Raw genomic sequence first — 16,565 nt, forward strand, 5'->3', positions numbered from 1 at the left:
AAATTCCCTGTTCTTCCCTTATTAGCCGAGTTTCCTCCATATTTCCTTCTCATAGCTGTGGAAGTCGTCCTGTAACAAATGATATCCAATTAAACTGAGGCTGAACTCTGTGTGTGTGTGTGTGTGTGTGTGTGTGTGTGTGTGTGTGTGTGTGTGTGGGGGGGGGGTGTACAGCAGCTAGCAGAGAGGGGCAGGACAGCAACAAATTACCACTAGGGGGTAAAAAGAAGAGTGAGGCTCTGCATACTGGCTGCTGCACTGTGATGTTCAAAGCTTTTCCCTCAGAGCTCAGAATCACAATTATTCTGAGGGAGATGCAGGAGATTGATAAAATAGAGAGGGAGCAGAGATGATGAACAAAGGGCGGATTCCAAGGGACGGGGTGACTTTAAAGCTGCACAATGGAGGTTTGTGTCTGGGCGTTGGTGGTGATCCAGGACGGGGACATCATGATCCGGGGTCAGTGGCTGGTCAGAGCAGCGCTGGCAGGACGTCCAGGCATGAAATGGATTACACACATAGTTGCACAAAGAGAAACAAAGAAAGACGAGCAGAACCAATCATGTGTGGGCATGTGAGGGTGAGAAATGTAAAAGACAGAGGGAACCTGATCTAAGAGGATGTTCGGTGGTTAGAGTTGTTGCTGAGCCTCAGGAGAGCACGATGCTACAGGAATGTGTTTGTAGCAGCACAGGAAGCAGCAAGAGGGGTTTTCACTTTAATGTGATAAAAGGAAATAAAGGTGAAAGGAAAGATAAACGACCGGGAAGGAAGTGTAAGGTATAAAAAAGCTTTCAGAAATCAGGAAGATGTTGTGAAATGAAGGTTAAAAAAGTGACGCAAATGCATCTGGGCCGCGCCAAAGCACTCACATTACAGACGGACAGCAGCACTACAGCTGTGGCGTAATTGAAACATGGATGTGCGGAAAACCCTGAAGGCACCGAGTCGGGCCATGAATCAAGTCTGACGAGCGGGATCAAGAGTCTGGTGGTGTTATGAGTGCGCTACTTGACCTTTTTGCCATTTCACAGCAATAAAGGAGGGACAGCCATCAAGGGCTAGCTGCTATAAAAGCCACGGACATGGAGTGAATCATCAGTAGAGTTAGTACGACGATGGAGGGACAGAAAAGTCATTTCTGGAGAGCAGAAGAGTCGAGGTGATTATAGCACGTATGCAGCCGCTGCAACTAAAATCTATATCGATGCTTCAAAAGCTGGGGACGGTCCAGATTTTGGAAGCTGATGCATGTTACCTGCTTAGGGGTCTTCCAGGGTGAATAGTGACCTGTAATGTCGAGAGAACAAAAATATGATTTAGACCGAAAAAGGAAAAAGTGGCAGAGGCAGATCAGGAAATGTGAGGTTTAATGTGAGCCATGGAACCTTTTTTTTTTTTCGAGGGATTTTTGCAGATAAAAGAATGAAGAAGAGGAAAAAAGCCCATTATTGAATTACAGAGGAAGCTAATAAAAATAAGAAAGTGACATGAAACCAGCGAGAATGGTTGAAATGATAAAGAAAAAGAAGTGCTCACTCAAACAGGATAAAAAGCGGAAGATGGTGAATAAATAAATATGAGGCACAAACTTATTGTGAGGGGAGAGAGGGATTAATTTAAGTCCTCGGAAAAAAAGCTTCTCTAATGTGAAGTATCTTCATATTGAAAAGTGATAACAAATAAACTTATGGTCTTCGAAGCAGCAACAGATTTATCATTCAACAGTGATGAGGATTTTCATAAACCAAAATATAACGATTCCAAGTTTAAAATGCGTTGCAGCTCTTAGTGGGATTTACATCTGATTTTCATTTAAGGTGCTTCAGGATGACTGTGACACATTGAAGTTGTTTCAGTTTGTATAACAAAGCAGCAAAGCAAAGGTCACAAGTTTCCCCATTCATTTATCATCGGACTGTAAACAGGGACGTCACTTCTGCTGTTTACAAGCACAACATTCAGATCTCCATCCTGGACAGAAGCAGCTGACACCAGTTCATTCACAAACCACATGCACATACACACACACACACACTCACAGTAATGAAACATGATCCAGCACTATTTCTGTAGTAAAATTTACAGGAGTGTGTAAAAAAACCCACAAGCATGCTCCATCTTCTTGATTCAATTTCTCCCCTTCTTGATTTCCACGTGCTGCCTTCCTCTCCCCTCTGGGAACAAGCATCTGCATATTGACGGATCAAATCATGGGGTGACTACTTGACTTATGAGCCAGCCTTCCCAGTCTGGGCCTGGCCGGGTTCCAGTCCCACTGCTATAACATACGTCTCGCTGATTCACGAGTCAAACGGTGACAATGCGGAAATTAACACATAAAAAACACACAGTGAAATCTGGCAGCGTTTTTCAGACTGTTAGCGACTCGCGGCCAGAATAAGCCAATTAAAATTTTAAAGATCAAAACAATCGCGACAGCTTATGTAAAAAAAAAAGCCTCAATGCCAATTTCCCTTTTAGTTCACAGGGGAGATATTTTATCAGCTTCAAAACAAGAAAGAAGGAAGTACAATAAGTGGAAGAAGCACAGAAAGGACCTTTTCTTTTATTCCCAAAGACGCCGCTTGAGTGAAAAGCTAAAACACCAACAGTGACAACAGCCCTCGTGCTGAAACCTGAGCTGAGCCGTGTAGACAGAAGGGAGTGGCGCCACCAGGCATCGCTGACCACAGGGATCCTCGGGGTAGAGTCACTGTTAACTCAGGCGGACCAAGCATTTAGTCGGAAGCGGGTGTCACCGTGCCCCACGGCTGCAAGTGGAGGAGGGGCGAGCGACAGAGAGAAAGACTGAGAGGAGGAGACAGAGAGAGAGAGTGAAGGAGCTGTCCGTGGTGCTGAAGGCCCAGAGCCTGAATGCTCATACATGAACCCGGTGGAGTCCAACTCACACTTCATCACATTACGCTAACTGGTTACGTTTTCTCTCCTTAATTTTAAGAGAATGATCTTTGAATTTAGCTGCTTTCAGACATGGACTGAAAGCAGGAAACCCAGAATATACCCTGCTCGTACTTAAGATCCCCTGCACTCCAGCTCCAGCTCTTCTCCTCACTTGAAATGTCTGCTCTCTGATTTTTTTGGTGCAAGTCTGACTAATTTCCCCAAACCAGTAAAATGTCAGTTGCTACCACCACCGCCCCTTGCAACATTTCCTTTGCAAATATTACAAGTAGCCTTGGAAGTTGTTTGGAGTAGGAAGTGCGAAATACCTCCGACTCTTTGGCTCACTCCTCTATGTGTTTGTTGTGAGTCAAGTCCACCGGTATTCGGCACGAAAATAGAATTGAAGTGAATATATCAGCCCCATTGTCAGATACCCGAGTGTGAAATCAAGTGCCACCCTCAAACTGAGAGACATACTGGTTCCCTGCCATGATGTCACAGTTAGTCTTCTTTGTGATACATGCAGGACCAGTAGAACACCAACAATGAGAGCAGATTATCCCAGTTCAAATATCACTTAAAATATCTTCACAGTGATTCACCCTCCGCCCCCCCCCCCAGGCACAGCTTCAGGTAGTGATGAATGAGATTGGCTGCAGTCGAGCCTCGTTTTTCAATTTGAGTTCAGAAAAAGTCCAATTAAAGAGTTGTGAGTCGGGAGTGTTTCTGCTCCGAGGGTGCAGAGTCCTCCAGGTTCTCTGTGGCGATGATGGTGCTGTTGTGATCAGACTCCAGCGACACTCTCTACAATGCTGCTTGCCTAAAGATGCGCACATAGCCCACTTATGTCTCAGGTAATCAGCTTTTGCTTTCACTTCTGAAGGTTATATCACAAAACAGCATAGAAAACATGGTCTTGTCCTCAACAGGAAACATCTACTACAACGTTTATTGGACAACAGGTCAAAGTCAAATGAGGACAATGGTGATTTAGACTCAGTGAAAAGGAAGATAAAGAAGACAGCGCATCAATTTGGTAAAGTGTACAGCTGCCTACAGTGTCCGTGCAGCACCGACATGCTTTATTTACATTATTTGTACATCTTGTAGTGGGAACCTGTGTGATTAGATATGAATCCTCTGAAAAACTCAACATATCTGGCATATTCACTTATACTTAAACCTTAAATGCCATAAAATAAGTATTGTTTACCGTGTGTACAGACAAAAGTACATGAATAAATAAATGCTTGTATGATTCAGCTGCATTAACGTGCACAGACAAGAGTCACTGAGAAAAGTCTGTATTTTAGATTTTCTCAAATGCGTATTTGATCCACTTCAAACTAGGCAGGTGGGCTGCTCATGACTTGACCGTGAAGATTTTTTTATTAGCTGAGTGGTTCTTACAAATCTTAGTAGTTCTAAAAAATGTCATCATCAAATTTCTAAAAGCCAACCGTGACAAAAGATCTGCTCGGCGAGAAGAAAAGAAAAGAAAGCAAATACTGACACGTAAAACTAATGCACACACACACACACATACACGTTTAAAACCGTTTGACACACATCATGCTGCATTTGTTCACAGAGACAAAAAAACACAAATCTATTTAATTTCACAATGAGAGGCTACCTCTGGCCCTTCAATTATTCAAATGAGGCTACGACAACACTAGAATTTGTGGCAGCACACATGAATTTTTCAGACCTTTATGAATATGCATCTGCACCTCACGGGGAAGACTGGCAGCTCCACACAGAATCCACAGCAGAAAACTGTGCAATTCAATTAAAAACGCCTGCTCCACGTTCGCCAGATGTTTAAATAATAAAAAAAGAAGCAGCCTCATTGTAGCTGTTTACAAAACAATTGTTTGCACAGTTTAATATGCATGATATTAAAGCTGAAAACTGAACAATTTGTTTAATCACGCAAATGCAATCACGGCGTAATCACTCCAGACCATTAAAACCCAAATAGGAGCGCTTGATTTGTTTAAGAGGCAACCAAGGTTAGTAATTCTCCTCCTCACACACACGGGGAGGAGATGGGCCCCCAACTTCAGCTCCTGTGATTTCATTTTGACGGCAACGAGACAGAAAAACAAACATTCTTTTTTTCTTAACCGCTCCGAGTGCTGCAAAGATCTGATCTCAGCGTCTGGCCGTTAATGCACGGGACCCCGGATGTCTCCCTGGGGCCGCCCGGGTGGGATATCGATCCCTGGCAGGGAGCTCCTCCACGGCTTGGAGCATCTGGGGACAGAAGTGTGAACATGGCTGACAGTCTGCGTCCACAGGCAGAACGCCAAAGTCATCACTCTTTTGCTTTCCCCTGCATTTTTCTTTCTCTCTTTTGCTTCCAACTATACTATCTCACACACACACACACACACACACACACACACACACACACACACACACACACACACACACACACACACACACACACACACACACACACACACACACACACACACACACACACACACACACACACACACACACACACACACACACACACACACAATGAATCACTGTCTAGTTGCACAGCGATTCCCTGAGAGGCTAAAGGAGGCTCAGTGAGTCAAACTCTTCTTCTTCTTGTCTTTTCTCAACAAAGCTGACCTTCACCTGAGGGCCGCATGTTTTCCAAAGCAGCCTCTGGTCATCTCAGTGCATGAGACCCGTCTCAGGTGAGAAGCCAGAGCCGAGCAGCTGATTCATAATGCGCACGTGACCCATGATAGTACAAGAGAGGGGAGTTTATGTAAGTGTGCGGAGGCTGGTGCACAGAACGCCACCTCAGGGTATGTGCGAATAAGACGAGGCAAGTGTGCCTGGCCGTGGTGTAGGTGTGCGTACAACCTGTGTGAATCAAACCATGTGGCCCGGAGATTCTGTGTGAGTGTGTGGGCGGGCGGCAGCGGCGTGTTAGTGGAAGCTAAATGGGCGAGAGAGCAAGTGAACGAGCGGAAAGTCTCCGGCGCTAATTACGGCGCCGCGTCTCTGCTGGTGTGCTCGGCAACGACACAGACTGTTAATGGTCAGATAGATGCTAATGAGGCACGCACGCACGCACGCACACACACACACACGTACCCACAATAATTACAGATAATGAGAAGCAGGGTCCCCCATTTGCTTGGCTAAAATGACCAGGGAGTCAAAGTCAAATTTAAGGGACGCTTAATAGTATAACTTTGTTACGAGCATGGGGTTGTCAAGGAGACACAACTGAATTGACTGGATGGTTTGATCCTAAATGGCTCCAATTTCGGAGACGGTCAACTTGGCTCTAATGACGTGCGTTTGATGCCGAGCGCTTTACGGAGTCGTGACACAAGCCGAAGAAAAAATGTGTTGAAAAAAGAAAAAGATCTACATCATTACATTAACATCTAAAACTAATTATGTGTAGGACAGTGCAGCCATTTGACCTCGGCTAATAGATTTAGCTCAAGATTAAAAGCGGCCCCTCAAAGAAATAATATCTCGACAGACACAGGCTACTTAGAGTAACCCAGTTAGCTCGGAAAAGACTGGATGATCAAATTATCGTACATTATGAATTATTGATCGTACAGAGGGCACAATTATCGTATCAAATACAATCATCATTGCACATCTGGCAACACTGGTTTAACGGTAACTTTTCTGAGGATTAGCTAGGGTCGGGACAGTGTTGCCTACGAACAACTTTCTTTTGGGTTTAGGCTGCCGATGCATTAGGGACATCTGGTGGCAAATTGTTGTACATACAAGCTTTAAATGCTGCTGGCAACAGAAACAGTAACTTTGACACGGACTGTAAATTACTGACTAAAGATTAAACTACTTAAAAGTAAATGACCCTCACTACCAACCTGATAATGGATGAACTTAACCAAAGTGTAATCGGTTCAGAATATCAGGTTATGTGTCATCATCACAACCATCTTTATTGTGAGAAAATACATTCACTAGCCAGCAGGAGGTGGAACTTTCCAGTTTTAAGAATCCGTCTTCCTGTTTCACTTTGCTGAAGACTATTAAATATCACATTCTGCTAACAGCCTGTAACGGGGCCGGCTAAATGAAAGGCTCCATCTTCTTTTACAACCACCTGTGAAGCCTCTGCTCTCTTTGCACTGAGCAGATCTCCAGATTCCTCTGTGTGGTGCAGAATGGAAAACGCATCGAGGAGCGGCTTCTATCTGACTGCGTGTCTGGTTAATGATGATTATAACAAACCTACAGCAAACTGATGAGAGACGGGTATCGACATTATTCTGGCGATGACGTATTGATGGAAAGAAGCTACGTGCACCCTCTGCTGCAGTAGGGCCTGCTTTCCGTGTCCATGACAACACAGAACCAAGCATGACGGTGGCTTTCTCTGTGTTTAGTTGTCACTCTATACACTTGATTAAATACCACTCTTGAATTTACTTTTGATGTGTTCAACAGTAGTTAGTTAGTCGCCATAGCAACAAATATGTAAAATATCCACGATATGTCGTCGGTCCCGCCTCCTTGAGTGTGTCGTAGCTTCGTCGGAAGGATAAAGGGAAATTATTTTTTAAAAGTGTCAGTCACAGAGAAGTGTGCACACTCACATTCCTCTGACTCCTCTCACTCACTCAGTCCTTCAGAACAGAGCGATGAGCTCGTCCCTGAACTGGCAAATAGTTTTCCTGAGCTCGACAGTGGTTTGACGGATACCAGTCGGTTTCCTCTCGTCCTCTGATGCGGGAGAAGGTTGAACATCGGTCCAGCCGCATGGTGACAGTTCTATAATGATAGCTACTCTGACACATCTCAGACTTTAATCCATAAAGTAAGTTTCCTCGTCCACATACCATGAAAAGAAATTGATTGGAACAGTTTCTACGGTGGATTCGCTGATGGATAATATTGATTTCAAAACACTAATGAAGTTTCACTCTCACATCAGATTTAATTGGAAAAAAACTATAATGAAACTGGATGAACTTTTATCAAAAGGAAAGTGCAGTCGATACTACGCAGTCTAGCGTCATTTAGGCAAATGTTATACCTGCTGCCCACTAGAGGATTATTGGGGCGGTTGCAGGTCGGTAGTGTGAAGAGTTCACAGACCGTTTAATGTAACCGCCTGAATCTTCATGGTGAATATCAAACATGTTGTTTTCTGTCATTACGTTTTTCAGAACAAAACATTACACAAACAAGTCCGCCTCCATGTTTGTTGTGTATCCTGCAGTAATGTTTGATGAGGTGAGTTTCTGTGAGTTCCCAAGTCTCTGGAGTCCTTGAGTGTTTGTACGTTCTCACGATTAAAAGATTAAAACTCTGTCACATCTGTCGCTGTGTCTGTCGTTTCCCACGTTTATGATTCAGTTAAGATGGTAAAATCCTCCAGTTTGCAGCAGACATAAGGTATAAACCTCCTGAGCTCCATATTTCAATGGGATTATTAGTTATCATTAATTATTCAGTCAGTTATTTCACAGAGTAATAGAAAGCTGAGTGTGAGGGGAATTTATGTCGCAATCATGTATCTTATATATTTTTTAATATGATAGATGTTTTGAGGAGATGTATCTTGTACGCTACATCACTTTTTAATTCGATTTTTTACAGATACCCCAGAAGATATTAGTTTCTCCATATACGAAGAAAGTAATTATGTAGAATTACAGCCTGAGGGGAAGTGAAGCCTCCTTCTTGTCCGTGTACGATTTGAGGAGCGTGGAAAACATTTGCCGGTGAGGAGGTTTGAGGGAGGACGTGCGACTCGCGCTGCTGAGAGGAGACGGCGGAGATTTAAACTAAATGAAAGTCATAAACAAGGTGGAGTTGACATCTTGGACGAGAGGCTCTCACTTCCTGTGTTAGTTGCTGCTTCTGTCTGTTGTGTTGTATTGTGTTCGAGTACAAGGAGAACCGACTCTTCCTCTCAATCACCACGTGCTCCTCCGCGGCTTGTGGGCGATAAATATCTACAGAATGTCTGAACACTGTCGACTCTCATCAGCACCAGAGCAGAAACAGGGTTTTCAAGGTTCAAAGTTGAAAAAAAACAGTCGATTCAATGTCTAGAAAAATATTGACAATTGGGTTTGATTTCTTGCAAAATGCTTTTATACTAATTATTTTGGCTTTATGATTAGGGATGGGTATCGTTTGGTTTTTATCCGATACCGGTTCCTAACCGATACTTTTAAAACGATACCGGTGCCTAAACGGTGCCTGAACCGATACTTTTTTCAAAAAAGTGCACAAAACGATGCTTGACTAAGAAAGGCTTTTTTAATTGCCAAATATATTAACTGTTTAAAGCAGATTATACATATAAATAAATACAAAACCCTTTATAACTTAAAACTATGAATAACATACGAACTGTTAACAAAAGTTTACACTATACTTAAATAAATAAAAATAAATACAAAACACACACACTCTGACTCGTGACTCTGACTTCAATGCCTGAGCCAAATGAAGACTGAGGGTCGCTTTTCCATCACTCGGAGACCCCCGTTTCTCCGCGGCTGAGGCTGCCGCAGGGGGGCTTCGGCCCCCCGCCTTCGTCCCCCTAAACTGCGGACGCTTTTGTGAAACCTGTCTCGGCGTGGTCTTCGTTCCTCCCGCCCCGAGCCTTTCCAAGCCGACCCGGAGCCGGTCCCGGAGCACCGCCACGGAGGAAATGCGCCCGGCGGGGGGGAGGGGGGGCCGGCTAGAGCCGGGGAGAGGGCTCACGAGGAGATACTCCCCCCCCACCTGCACGGAAGCCCGGACACACGCGGGAGCCCGGGGACAAGAGTCTGTCCCCGGGCTCCCGCGCCCGGCGGCCCCGCGGGGGCCCGCCGCTTCCCGTGAAGGAAGGAGCGGAAGTGTGAGGAGGCGGGAGGAGCGGAGACCTCATTCTTCGATTGGCTCAGGCACCGAAATGAGGCACCGAAATCTCCGTTGCATTTCGGTCCGGGTAGGTACCGGTTGTATTGGAACCGGTTCCATATTGGAACCGGTTCTCGGTACCCAACCCTATTTATGATACATCTGAAGTGAAGCACTTTAAATCGCTTTAATGTTGAAATTGTAGGGGACAGGCGATAATACAGAATTCACCAAAGACGGTTTGCAATAAAGGGGTTTTCACACTTACACACCCGGTAAGGAGCTGTGGGGTTACCAAGGTAACAAGTTCACTGGGGTTGGTTAAAAGCGGATGTTTTGGTGGCGCCCGGAAGTCTCTGTGGTTGAATTGTTTGTAACAAAACTAGAAGATCTCCGGATTACATTATGACCTTGACTCCTACAAATTGATACTTAAAGATAAACTTGCATTAATAGCTCTTAATATCTCTAACCTGTTGTGAGCATTGATTGATGACACAACAAACAGCCCCCCCTCGTCAACCAGAGGTGAACCTCAACACAACCAACATCACAAGACTTTTAGAAAAAATAACAAAACCATTGGCTTTTTCCACATATATAAATAGATCTGTGGTTTCCTGCTCGGCCCCTCGTCTCATTATTTAAGAGAAAAGAAGAAAACAAAGATTACAAAGGCTTGATTGTGACAGTTTCTCTCCCAGGAGGCTCACGCGTCTCTGATCTTAATGAGCTTAAAGTCTGACACTGGTTAAATCCCCTAAAATACTCTCGAGAGATCCACGGCGTCGGAGTAACGAGCAGGATATGCTGGCACGCTTTTCTCAGCCTTGCTCATTTCTACATATGTTTGCAGCCGTGCCACTGTACGAGCTGCCTTTTCTTTTTCCACCTCTGGCACCCACAGCTTGTCACGTCACAGGAAAATCAACACAAACAGATCCAGGTTTGGAATAATGAGATGAAATACAGCACGTAAATAAGGTTGCTATTTCCTCCGATGGCCAACGGGTGGATTTTTTTCGAAGGGAGCGATTGTTTTCGACCTTCTAAAGCTCCGTGGCGAGTGAAGACCCCGGACAGATGGCGGGAGGCTCCCAGCAGATTGTGTGTTTTATGTGTTGTGTGTGGGGGGTGTGTTGACAGATTGGTTATGGCACACAACTTCTGACCTTTCCCATGTGTGCACGTATGGCTGACGATGTCACAGACGTCCTGGCCACAAAAATATTTATTTTCTCTCGTAGTGGAGCAGGGGAAAAAAATCTACATTTTTTATAAATATGTTCACCCTGTGTGTTCTCTTCTCTTCGGGTCTGTTGGCTCGCTGCTTCATGGATGGAGACACGGGCAGACTAATAAAGAAATAAATGGCAATAAATCCACTCAGAGGACGCCGCTGACCTTTGTGAGCGAGTCTCAGCGGTGTCGCTGGCACCAGGCGGCTTGCATCATGACTGGTATGTGACATTACACGACACAAAGAGGCAAAATGCAGAAGTACAAATTGGTTCCACAAAGAGAAGCACAAGTAGCACCGGTTTCCCAAATCATCCCATGAGTTCACATAGAGAACGACCGAATTAATCGCGGACAGGTCAACTCAACAACAACTGATCCAGAGAAAGACATTAGCTGCGTCTCAATTCAGAGGCTGCACCCTTCCAAGGTCTGGTCTACAGAGGATTCATGTTATTGCAGCTGAAGATAGACACGACACGAAAGTATTAAAGTGCCTTTGTGTTTTGATATTCGTACGATTAGCTGTTTGGTCTCTAAAACGCAAAGGAACCACCTGTTGGAGCCTTTGTTTCTGGGGGACGCATTTGTCTGCCGCACTAGTCGGAGCCTTCGAAACAGGACAGTCTAGTCAGGCCGCTGTGATGTGATCTGTCTTCAGATGCAGCCTCTGAATAAAGACACAGCTCTTATCTGTGCGGCTGACGGAGGCACGCTGATGCTGATTCAAGATTTAATTAAAATCTTAAACGTTTTTCTCTTCAGTGAGTCATCGCCGGCAGATGCACATCCTCCATTCAAAACAGGAGACCACCTTAAGTTTGCAGGCAGATCACAGGAGGCTTACGCACAAACTTATGTTTCGTCAAATCAGTCGTACAAGAGACACTGAACCTCTTTCTTTCAATGTCAAAGTCATCACTTGTCAACTGTGAAAAGGTTTCTGCTTGTTTTAGAGAGCGAATGTAGATACATATACACATAATCTGCCCCAACACACACAAACACACAAACACTCAGAAAACAGTCGTCTACCTGTGGATTCTGCAAATAACAACCCTGTGAGTGACTCATGACAGAGTGCAGCGCATAATTATGATTGTCAGAGGGCCACAGTCTGAAAAACACAGGGATGAAAGCACTTTTGTGCCATTTGCAGTCTGTGCCCGTATTTGGTGTAAAAACTCTGGTGTTTCTGACATGCCCTCATTTCTGGGCTTTCATTCGTAGTGGAAATAAAATGTGAGGTAAAATCCTCCCCCATGCATGAAACTGTCATGATAAAAACATGAAAAAGTGGCTTTGAAAATAGCTCAGTGCTGTAAAAGCATGTTGTCCACCGCGGCTCAGTGAGCGGAGCAGAGCTGGATCTATTCAACTGAGGTGAAGGATGGGGGTTTTTCTCCCTGAGCAGAGGAAAGAGGAGTAGGAAGGACACTTGAGAGGAGCTGTGCATTAGTCAGCCATTGTGGAGCTCTGCAGAACTATAATAGGTTTCTGTGGTCTTTGAGCCGGGTCACACACACACACTCACATACTTAGTAATAATAGCAAAGGATGACATAGGTGAAAAGGCAGAGAGAGCCGCAGCTAGAAAGACAAATAGGAAAAAGATGGGGAGAGAATCAAGCGCTCCTGCTGAGCCAACACTCCTCCACGCCATGTCGACCTGCGGCCGCCGTCTCTTACCTGTTCCCCCTCTCTGCACCACCAGGCTGGTCTCGGTTCCGACGGCACACTCCTTGAGCAGCTCCACCACCTGCGTGTGTGTGAAGCCCTGAACCGGCTGCTTGTTAATCTCCACGATCAGATCTGCCTCGCACAGGCCCGGGCAGCCCTGAGGCTCCAGCAGCTGCTTGACGCGCTGGCCCGTGGCGCTGTCGGCGATAGTGAAGCCAAAGCCGTCCGCCCCCTTCACCATGGTCAGGGTCAGCAGCTCCCCCTGGGTCGCCCCCGACGACGCCATGGAGACGCTGTCGGGAGGCGTGGTGCCAGTGGTGGGAGGGAGGGAGCCGTCCAAGTGGGTGTCGCCAGGATGAGGAGGGAGGAGATGCTGGGCGTTGACCTGGTCCTGACTGGGGTCCGTGACGAAGCGAGCCGTGCGGGAGAGGTAATCCAGGTAGTTGTCGTAGCCCGTCCGGCCGTTCACCATGATGGGCCGCTGCTCCATGATGCCCAGCGGGGAGATGATGGTGGTGGTGGTGGTGGTGTTGTTGTTGGTGTTGGCAGCTTCCTCCGGGTCGTAGGGCAGAGGATAACCACGACACAAGACCAGCGTCACGCTTTGGCCGATCGGCACCGACTGGAAGAGCTTGACCACGTCGGCATGGGTGGTGCCCAGGACGCACACGTCGTTGATGTAGACGATGACATCGCCTGCAGAACAAAGAGAGAAACATGGTGGTCAGGTGTCAATCGTGGAAGGTTTGACAAACTGAAACGATATATTAACAGCCACTAATTACTGAAAGAAATACTGAATCTATTTCCATGAACTTCAGTGGAGGTCTGAGCTATGAACCAAAGAGGACACCATTACATTTTGGGTGAATCTGGATCAAGACCAGGTTCCCAAAAAATCTAATCTGTTAACTCAACTGAATTTTCAATGAATTTCCTGGAGACGTTTCTGATAATTTGCATTCACAAGGCAAAACATTTGTTTTGTGAAGTTGCAGCGACCTTGACCTTTGACCTTCAACCACCAAAATCGAATCAGCTCATCCTTTAGTCAAACTTCAACCAAATCCAGTGTCTGGAGCTGAGATCCGGACTTTTCCACATCTCAATCAGCGTCGTCTCCCTCAGAGACATCGACCACGACCACAGATAAAAACGCCTTATCTGCCTTTCAAATGTGAAAGATGACGAGAGGCTTAAATGTTTGTCTTTCCCGGCACACAGTGTTTCTTTTATTTGCTTACTCCAACACAGTGCACTGTAGATAAAACCTCGCTGACAATTAAATGTTCCCACACAAAGAGGCTCCGCATCCAGATGACTAAATATAGTGTTTTGTGCCGGCACCATGCAGGTTATTAAAACACCCAGCGAGTGGGAACACGAGGCGAGATCCACATTAAAGTCTCACAAACATCATTTACCTGCCTTGATAATGAAAACAATTATTTTCTAATTGCAGGGATAATTGTCGTGCTCTTTATAGAGAGCGGCGGCTGGAGGAGACTGGGAGCGCACTATTGCCGAGGACAACAAAGATCCTTCAGGATTAATAAGCAAAGCGCGTGCTGCAGTGATTGGCTCTCACCTCGCTAACCACCAGCCCCGTCCTGTTCAATTCTCTTAAAACGTGAGTGGGAGACTATTACAGCACTAATGACTGGGTCAGTAAAGGTAATTCACATCGATTCCCTGGATTGACTGTTGAGCGGACGCCGAGCTACCGACCCGGCTGAGCGACGGCAGTAAACCCAAGCTAAGATATCACCGAAATGATCCCTCTCTCTCACTGTAAACTGTGATGCAGACAAACGCCGGCGCTGACAGAGCGAGCTCACATCTCGAGGCAACGTGACGTGACAGAACTTTTAATTAATCCGGGCCGACATTTGCCTTGAGCGCCGATGTCGGAATCAATAGTCGAGCAGCACACTGGCAGAAAACAAACGATGGAGCTGTGACCTCACTGCGCCCGGGCCACGACCATATCTCATTCTTTATGAGCAGGCAGGGAGGACAGAGAAGGAGGCATCGAGCTTTTTGTTTTCACAGAGACAGAAAGCTCTAAGCTCACAGGCGTCCGTGCATGATCGTACCTGACGGATCAGTTCATCATCATCCGCAGCAGCCGTGCTTAAAGTTTTATCAGCCAAGATTTACAGCACTTTCACGCTTATATTGTTTGGTCCCGACCTTCGGACTTTAGAGTTTAGTCGGCACCGAAATAACGGACCAGCGAAAACCAAAAAGAGGTGGTTTCTGTTTATTTGCAGTGTTGAAACATTCATTCTGATAATTGATGCAGATAGTAAAACAACAACGATATAAGAGTGGCAACGAAATTAACGAAGTGAATCAGTCTATTTGTCTTCTTCCCTCAAACAAAGAGAATACTACCCAGAGAAGAGGGAAATGACGACAGGATGTGTTGATACCAAATCATCGAATGTAAACAAAGACACAAACGTTGGTTCAGACCTCAGGTGAGAAAACGCCTCGAAAAAAGAATTCCGACCAGCTCGCATTGTTCAGTTTTCAGTTCTGACTCTTTGATATTTCTCAGAAAAAGCAAAGACAGAAACAAACACCCTGCTGTTCTCCATGTCTGGTTTTAATCCAAACTCCATTGTTTCAAATATTACTGTAGATTTCTTAGAGCTGGGAGAACTTCAAGCAAAGCAATCTCATGTTTGATTCTTCTGAAGAGGAAGAATTCATTTAGCATTTTGCAGAAAAAGGCAGGAAAACTAAATATTAAAGCAAGATAAATTCCCCAGAAAGTAGTAAAAAGAGATCCATCTTGTTACTCCTTGATACTTCTTGACACTTTGTATAATCTGCAATCAGCATGGCTACAGAAGCACTGTGGCTTATGTGAGAGCAGTAAAGATGAGCCTTGATCAGGTCACGAACACCAACTGGTGGATAAAGGTGGAGAGAAATTAACACATCAGAGAGAGCGGAGTGAAAACTTCTCGCTCACGGCCGCCATGCATCCACTCTCCATCTATTAGAACAGCTCCCGCTGGTCCCTTTGTGTATTCTAAATCACACTGACCTTAACGCCACGCTCGCTGGGACCAAGGCCCCAGCAGTTAATTCATCTCTCATTGTCCCATCCTTGCATATTCCTTATGACTCATTCATCTCCAGCTAATGGTGTGTTCAAGAGTCTGCGGACGTAAAGGTCTCGGCGGACCCTGCTGAGGAGACGGGGACACGACAGCAGGGGGCGGGCATTTGTTAAGGACTGATATTTAGGATGTGTAGTAAACTATCTAGTGAAAATCCCGTTGTGTTATTTCTGAAGGCAACGAGTCATTATCTAACAGCATTCACTTGTGTTGTTACAGGTTATTCTATAAATTGCTCATGATAAGAACATACAGAGAAACACACGTTTGTCTACTTCTGTCTGACATCAAGAACCAAACTAATTTACACTTTGGTCTTTTTAACTTTTCAGAATTATATATTGACAAGAAAACCTTTATAACACGTGAGAAAAGGCATCAAATTACTACTTTAAATAGAAAAAGTCAAAGAGAGACAGGAGAGATATGCAGTAAAGAGTCTAAACAGGATCTGCTGTTCAAAGTGTAAACACACAGAAGTTTTAACCAACGCTAAGCTCAAACCATTAACTTCACACATTCTCTTAGTTTCTCTCTCGTCTTATCTGAACCGAACACACACTTTGGTGTCTGAATACAGAACAGCAGAGTGCTGCAGCAGTTCCACTCGTTTCAAACACACTAACCCACTTGATTTTTCATTAACAGCCTCTAGCTTCCAAATTAAACCTCTTCACGTCAAGCTCACAGACCTCAGACATATCACAGATAACCAACCCCTGCACTTCCTATCTGTGGAGA

At 45.2% G+C, this 16,565-nt stretch overlaps 1 protein-coding gene across 1 annotated transcript in view; it reads right to left on the bottom strand.

Annotated features, from left to right (window-relative positions):
• magi2a (membrane associated guanylate kinase, WW and PDZ domain containing 2a) overlaps positions 1-16,565 on the bottom strand; it is a 187,019-nt gene that overhangs the window by 20,555 nt on the left and 149,899 nt on the right. Inside the window, exons 10-11 of the mRNA XM_061076314.1 lie at positions 12,700-13,386; positions 1,259-1,290 (exon numbers count right to left, since the gene is read on the bottom strand). Of these exons, the coding sequence (XP_060932297.1) occupies positions 1,259-1,290; positions 12,700-13,386 (719 nt within the window). The remainder of the gene's footprint in view (positions 1-1,258; positions 1,291-12,699; positions 13,387-16,565) is intronic.

The sequence above is a fragment of the Limanda limanda genome, chromosome 1 (genome assembly GCF_963576545.1).
Source record: "Limanda limanda chromosome 1, fLimLim1.1, whole genome shotgun sequence".
Classification (NCBI taxonomy): Eukaryota; Metazoa; Chordata; class Actinopteri; order Pleuronectiformes; family Pleuronectidae; genus Limanda; species Limanda limanda.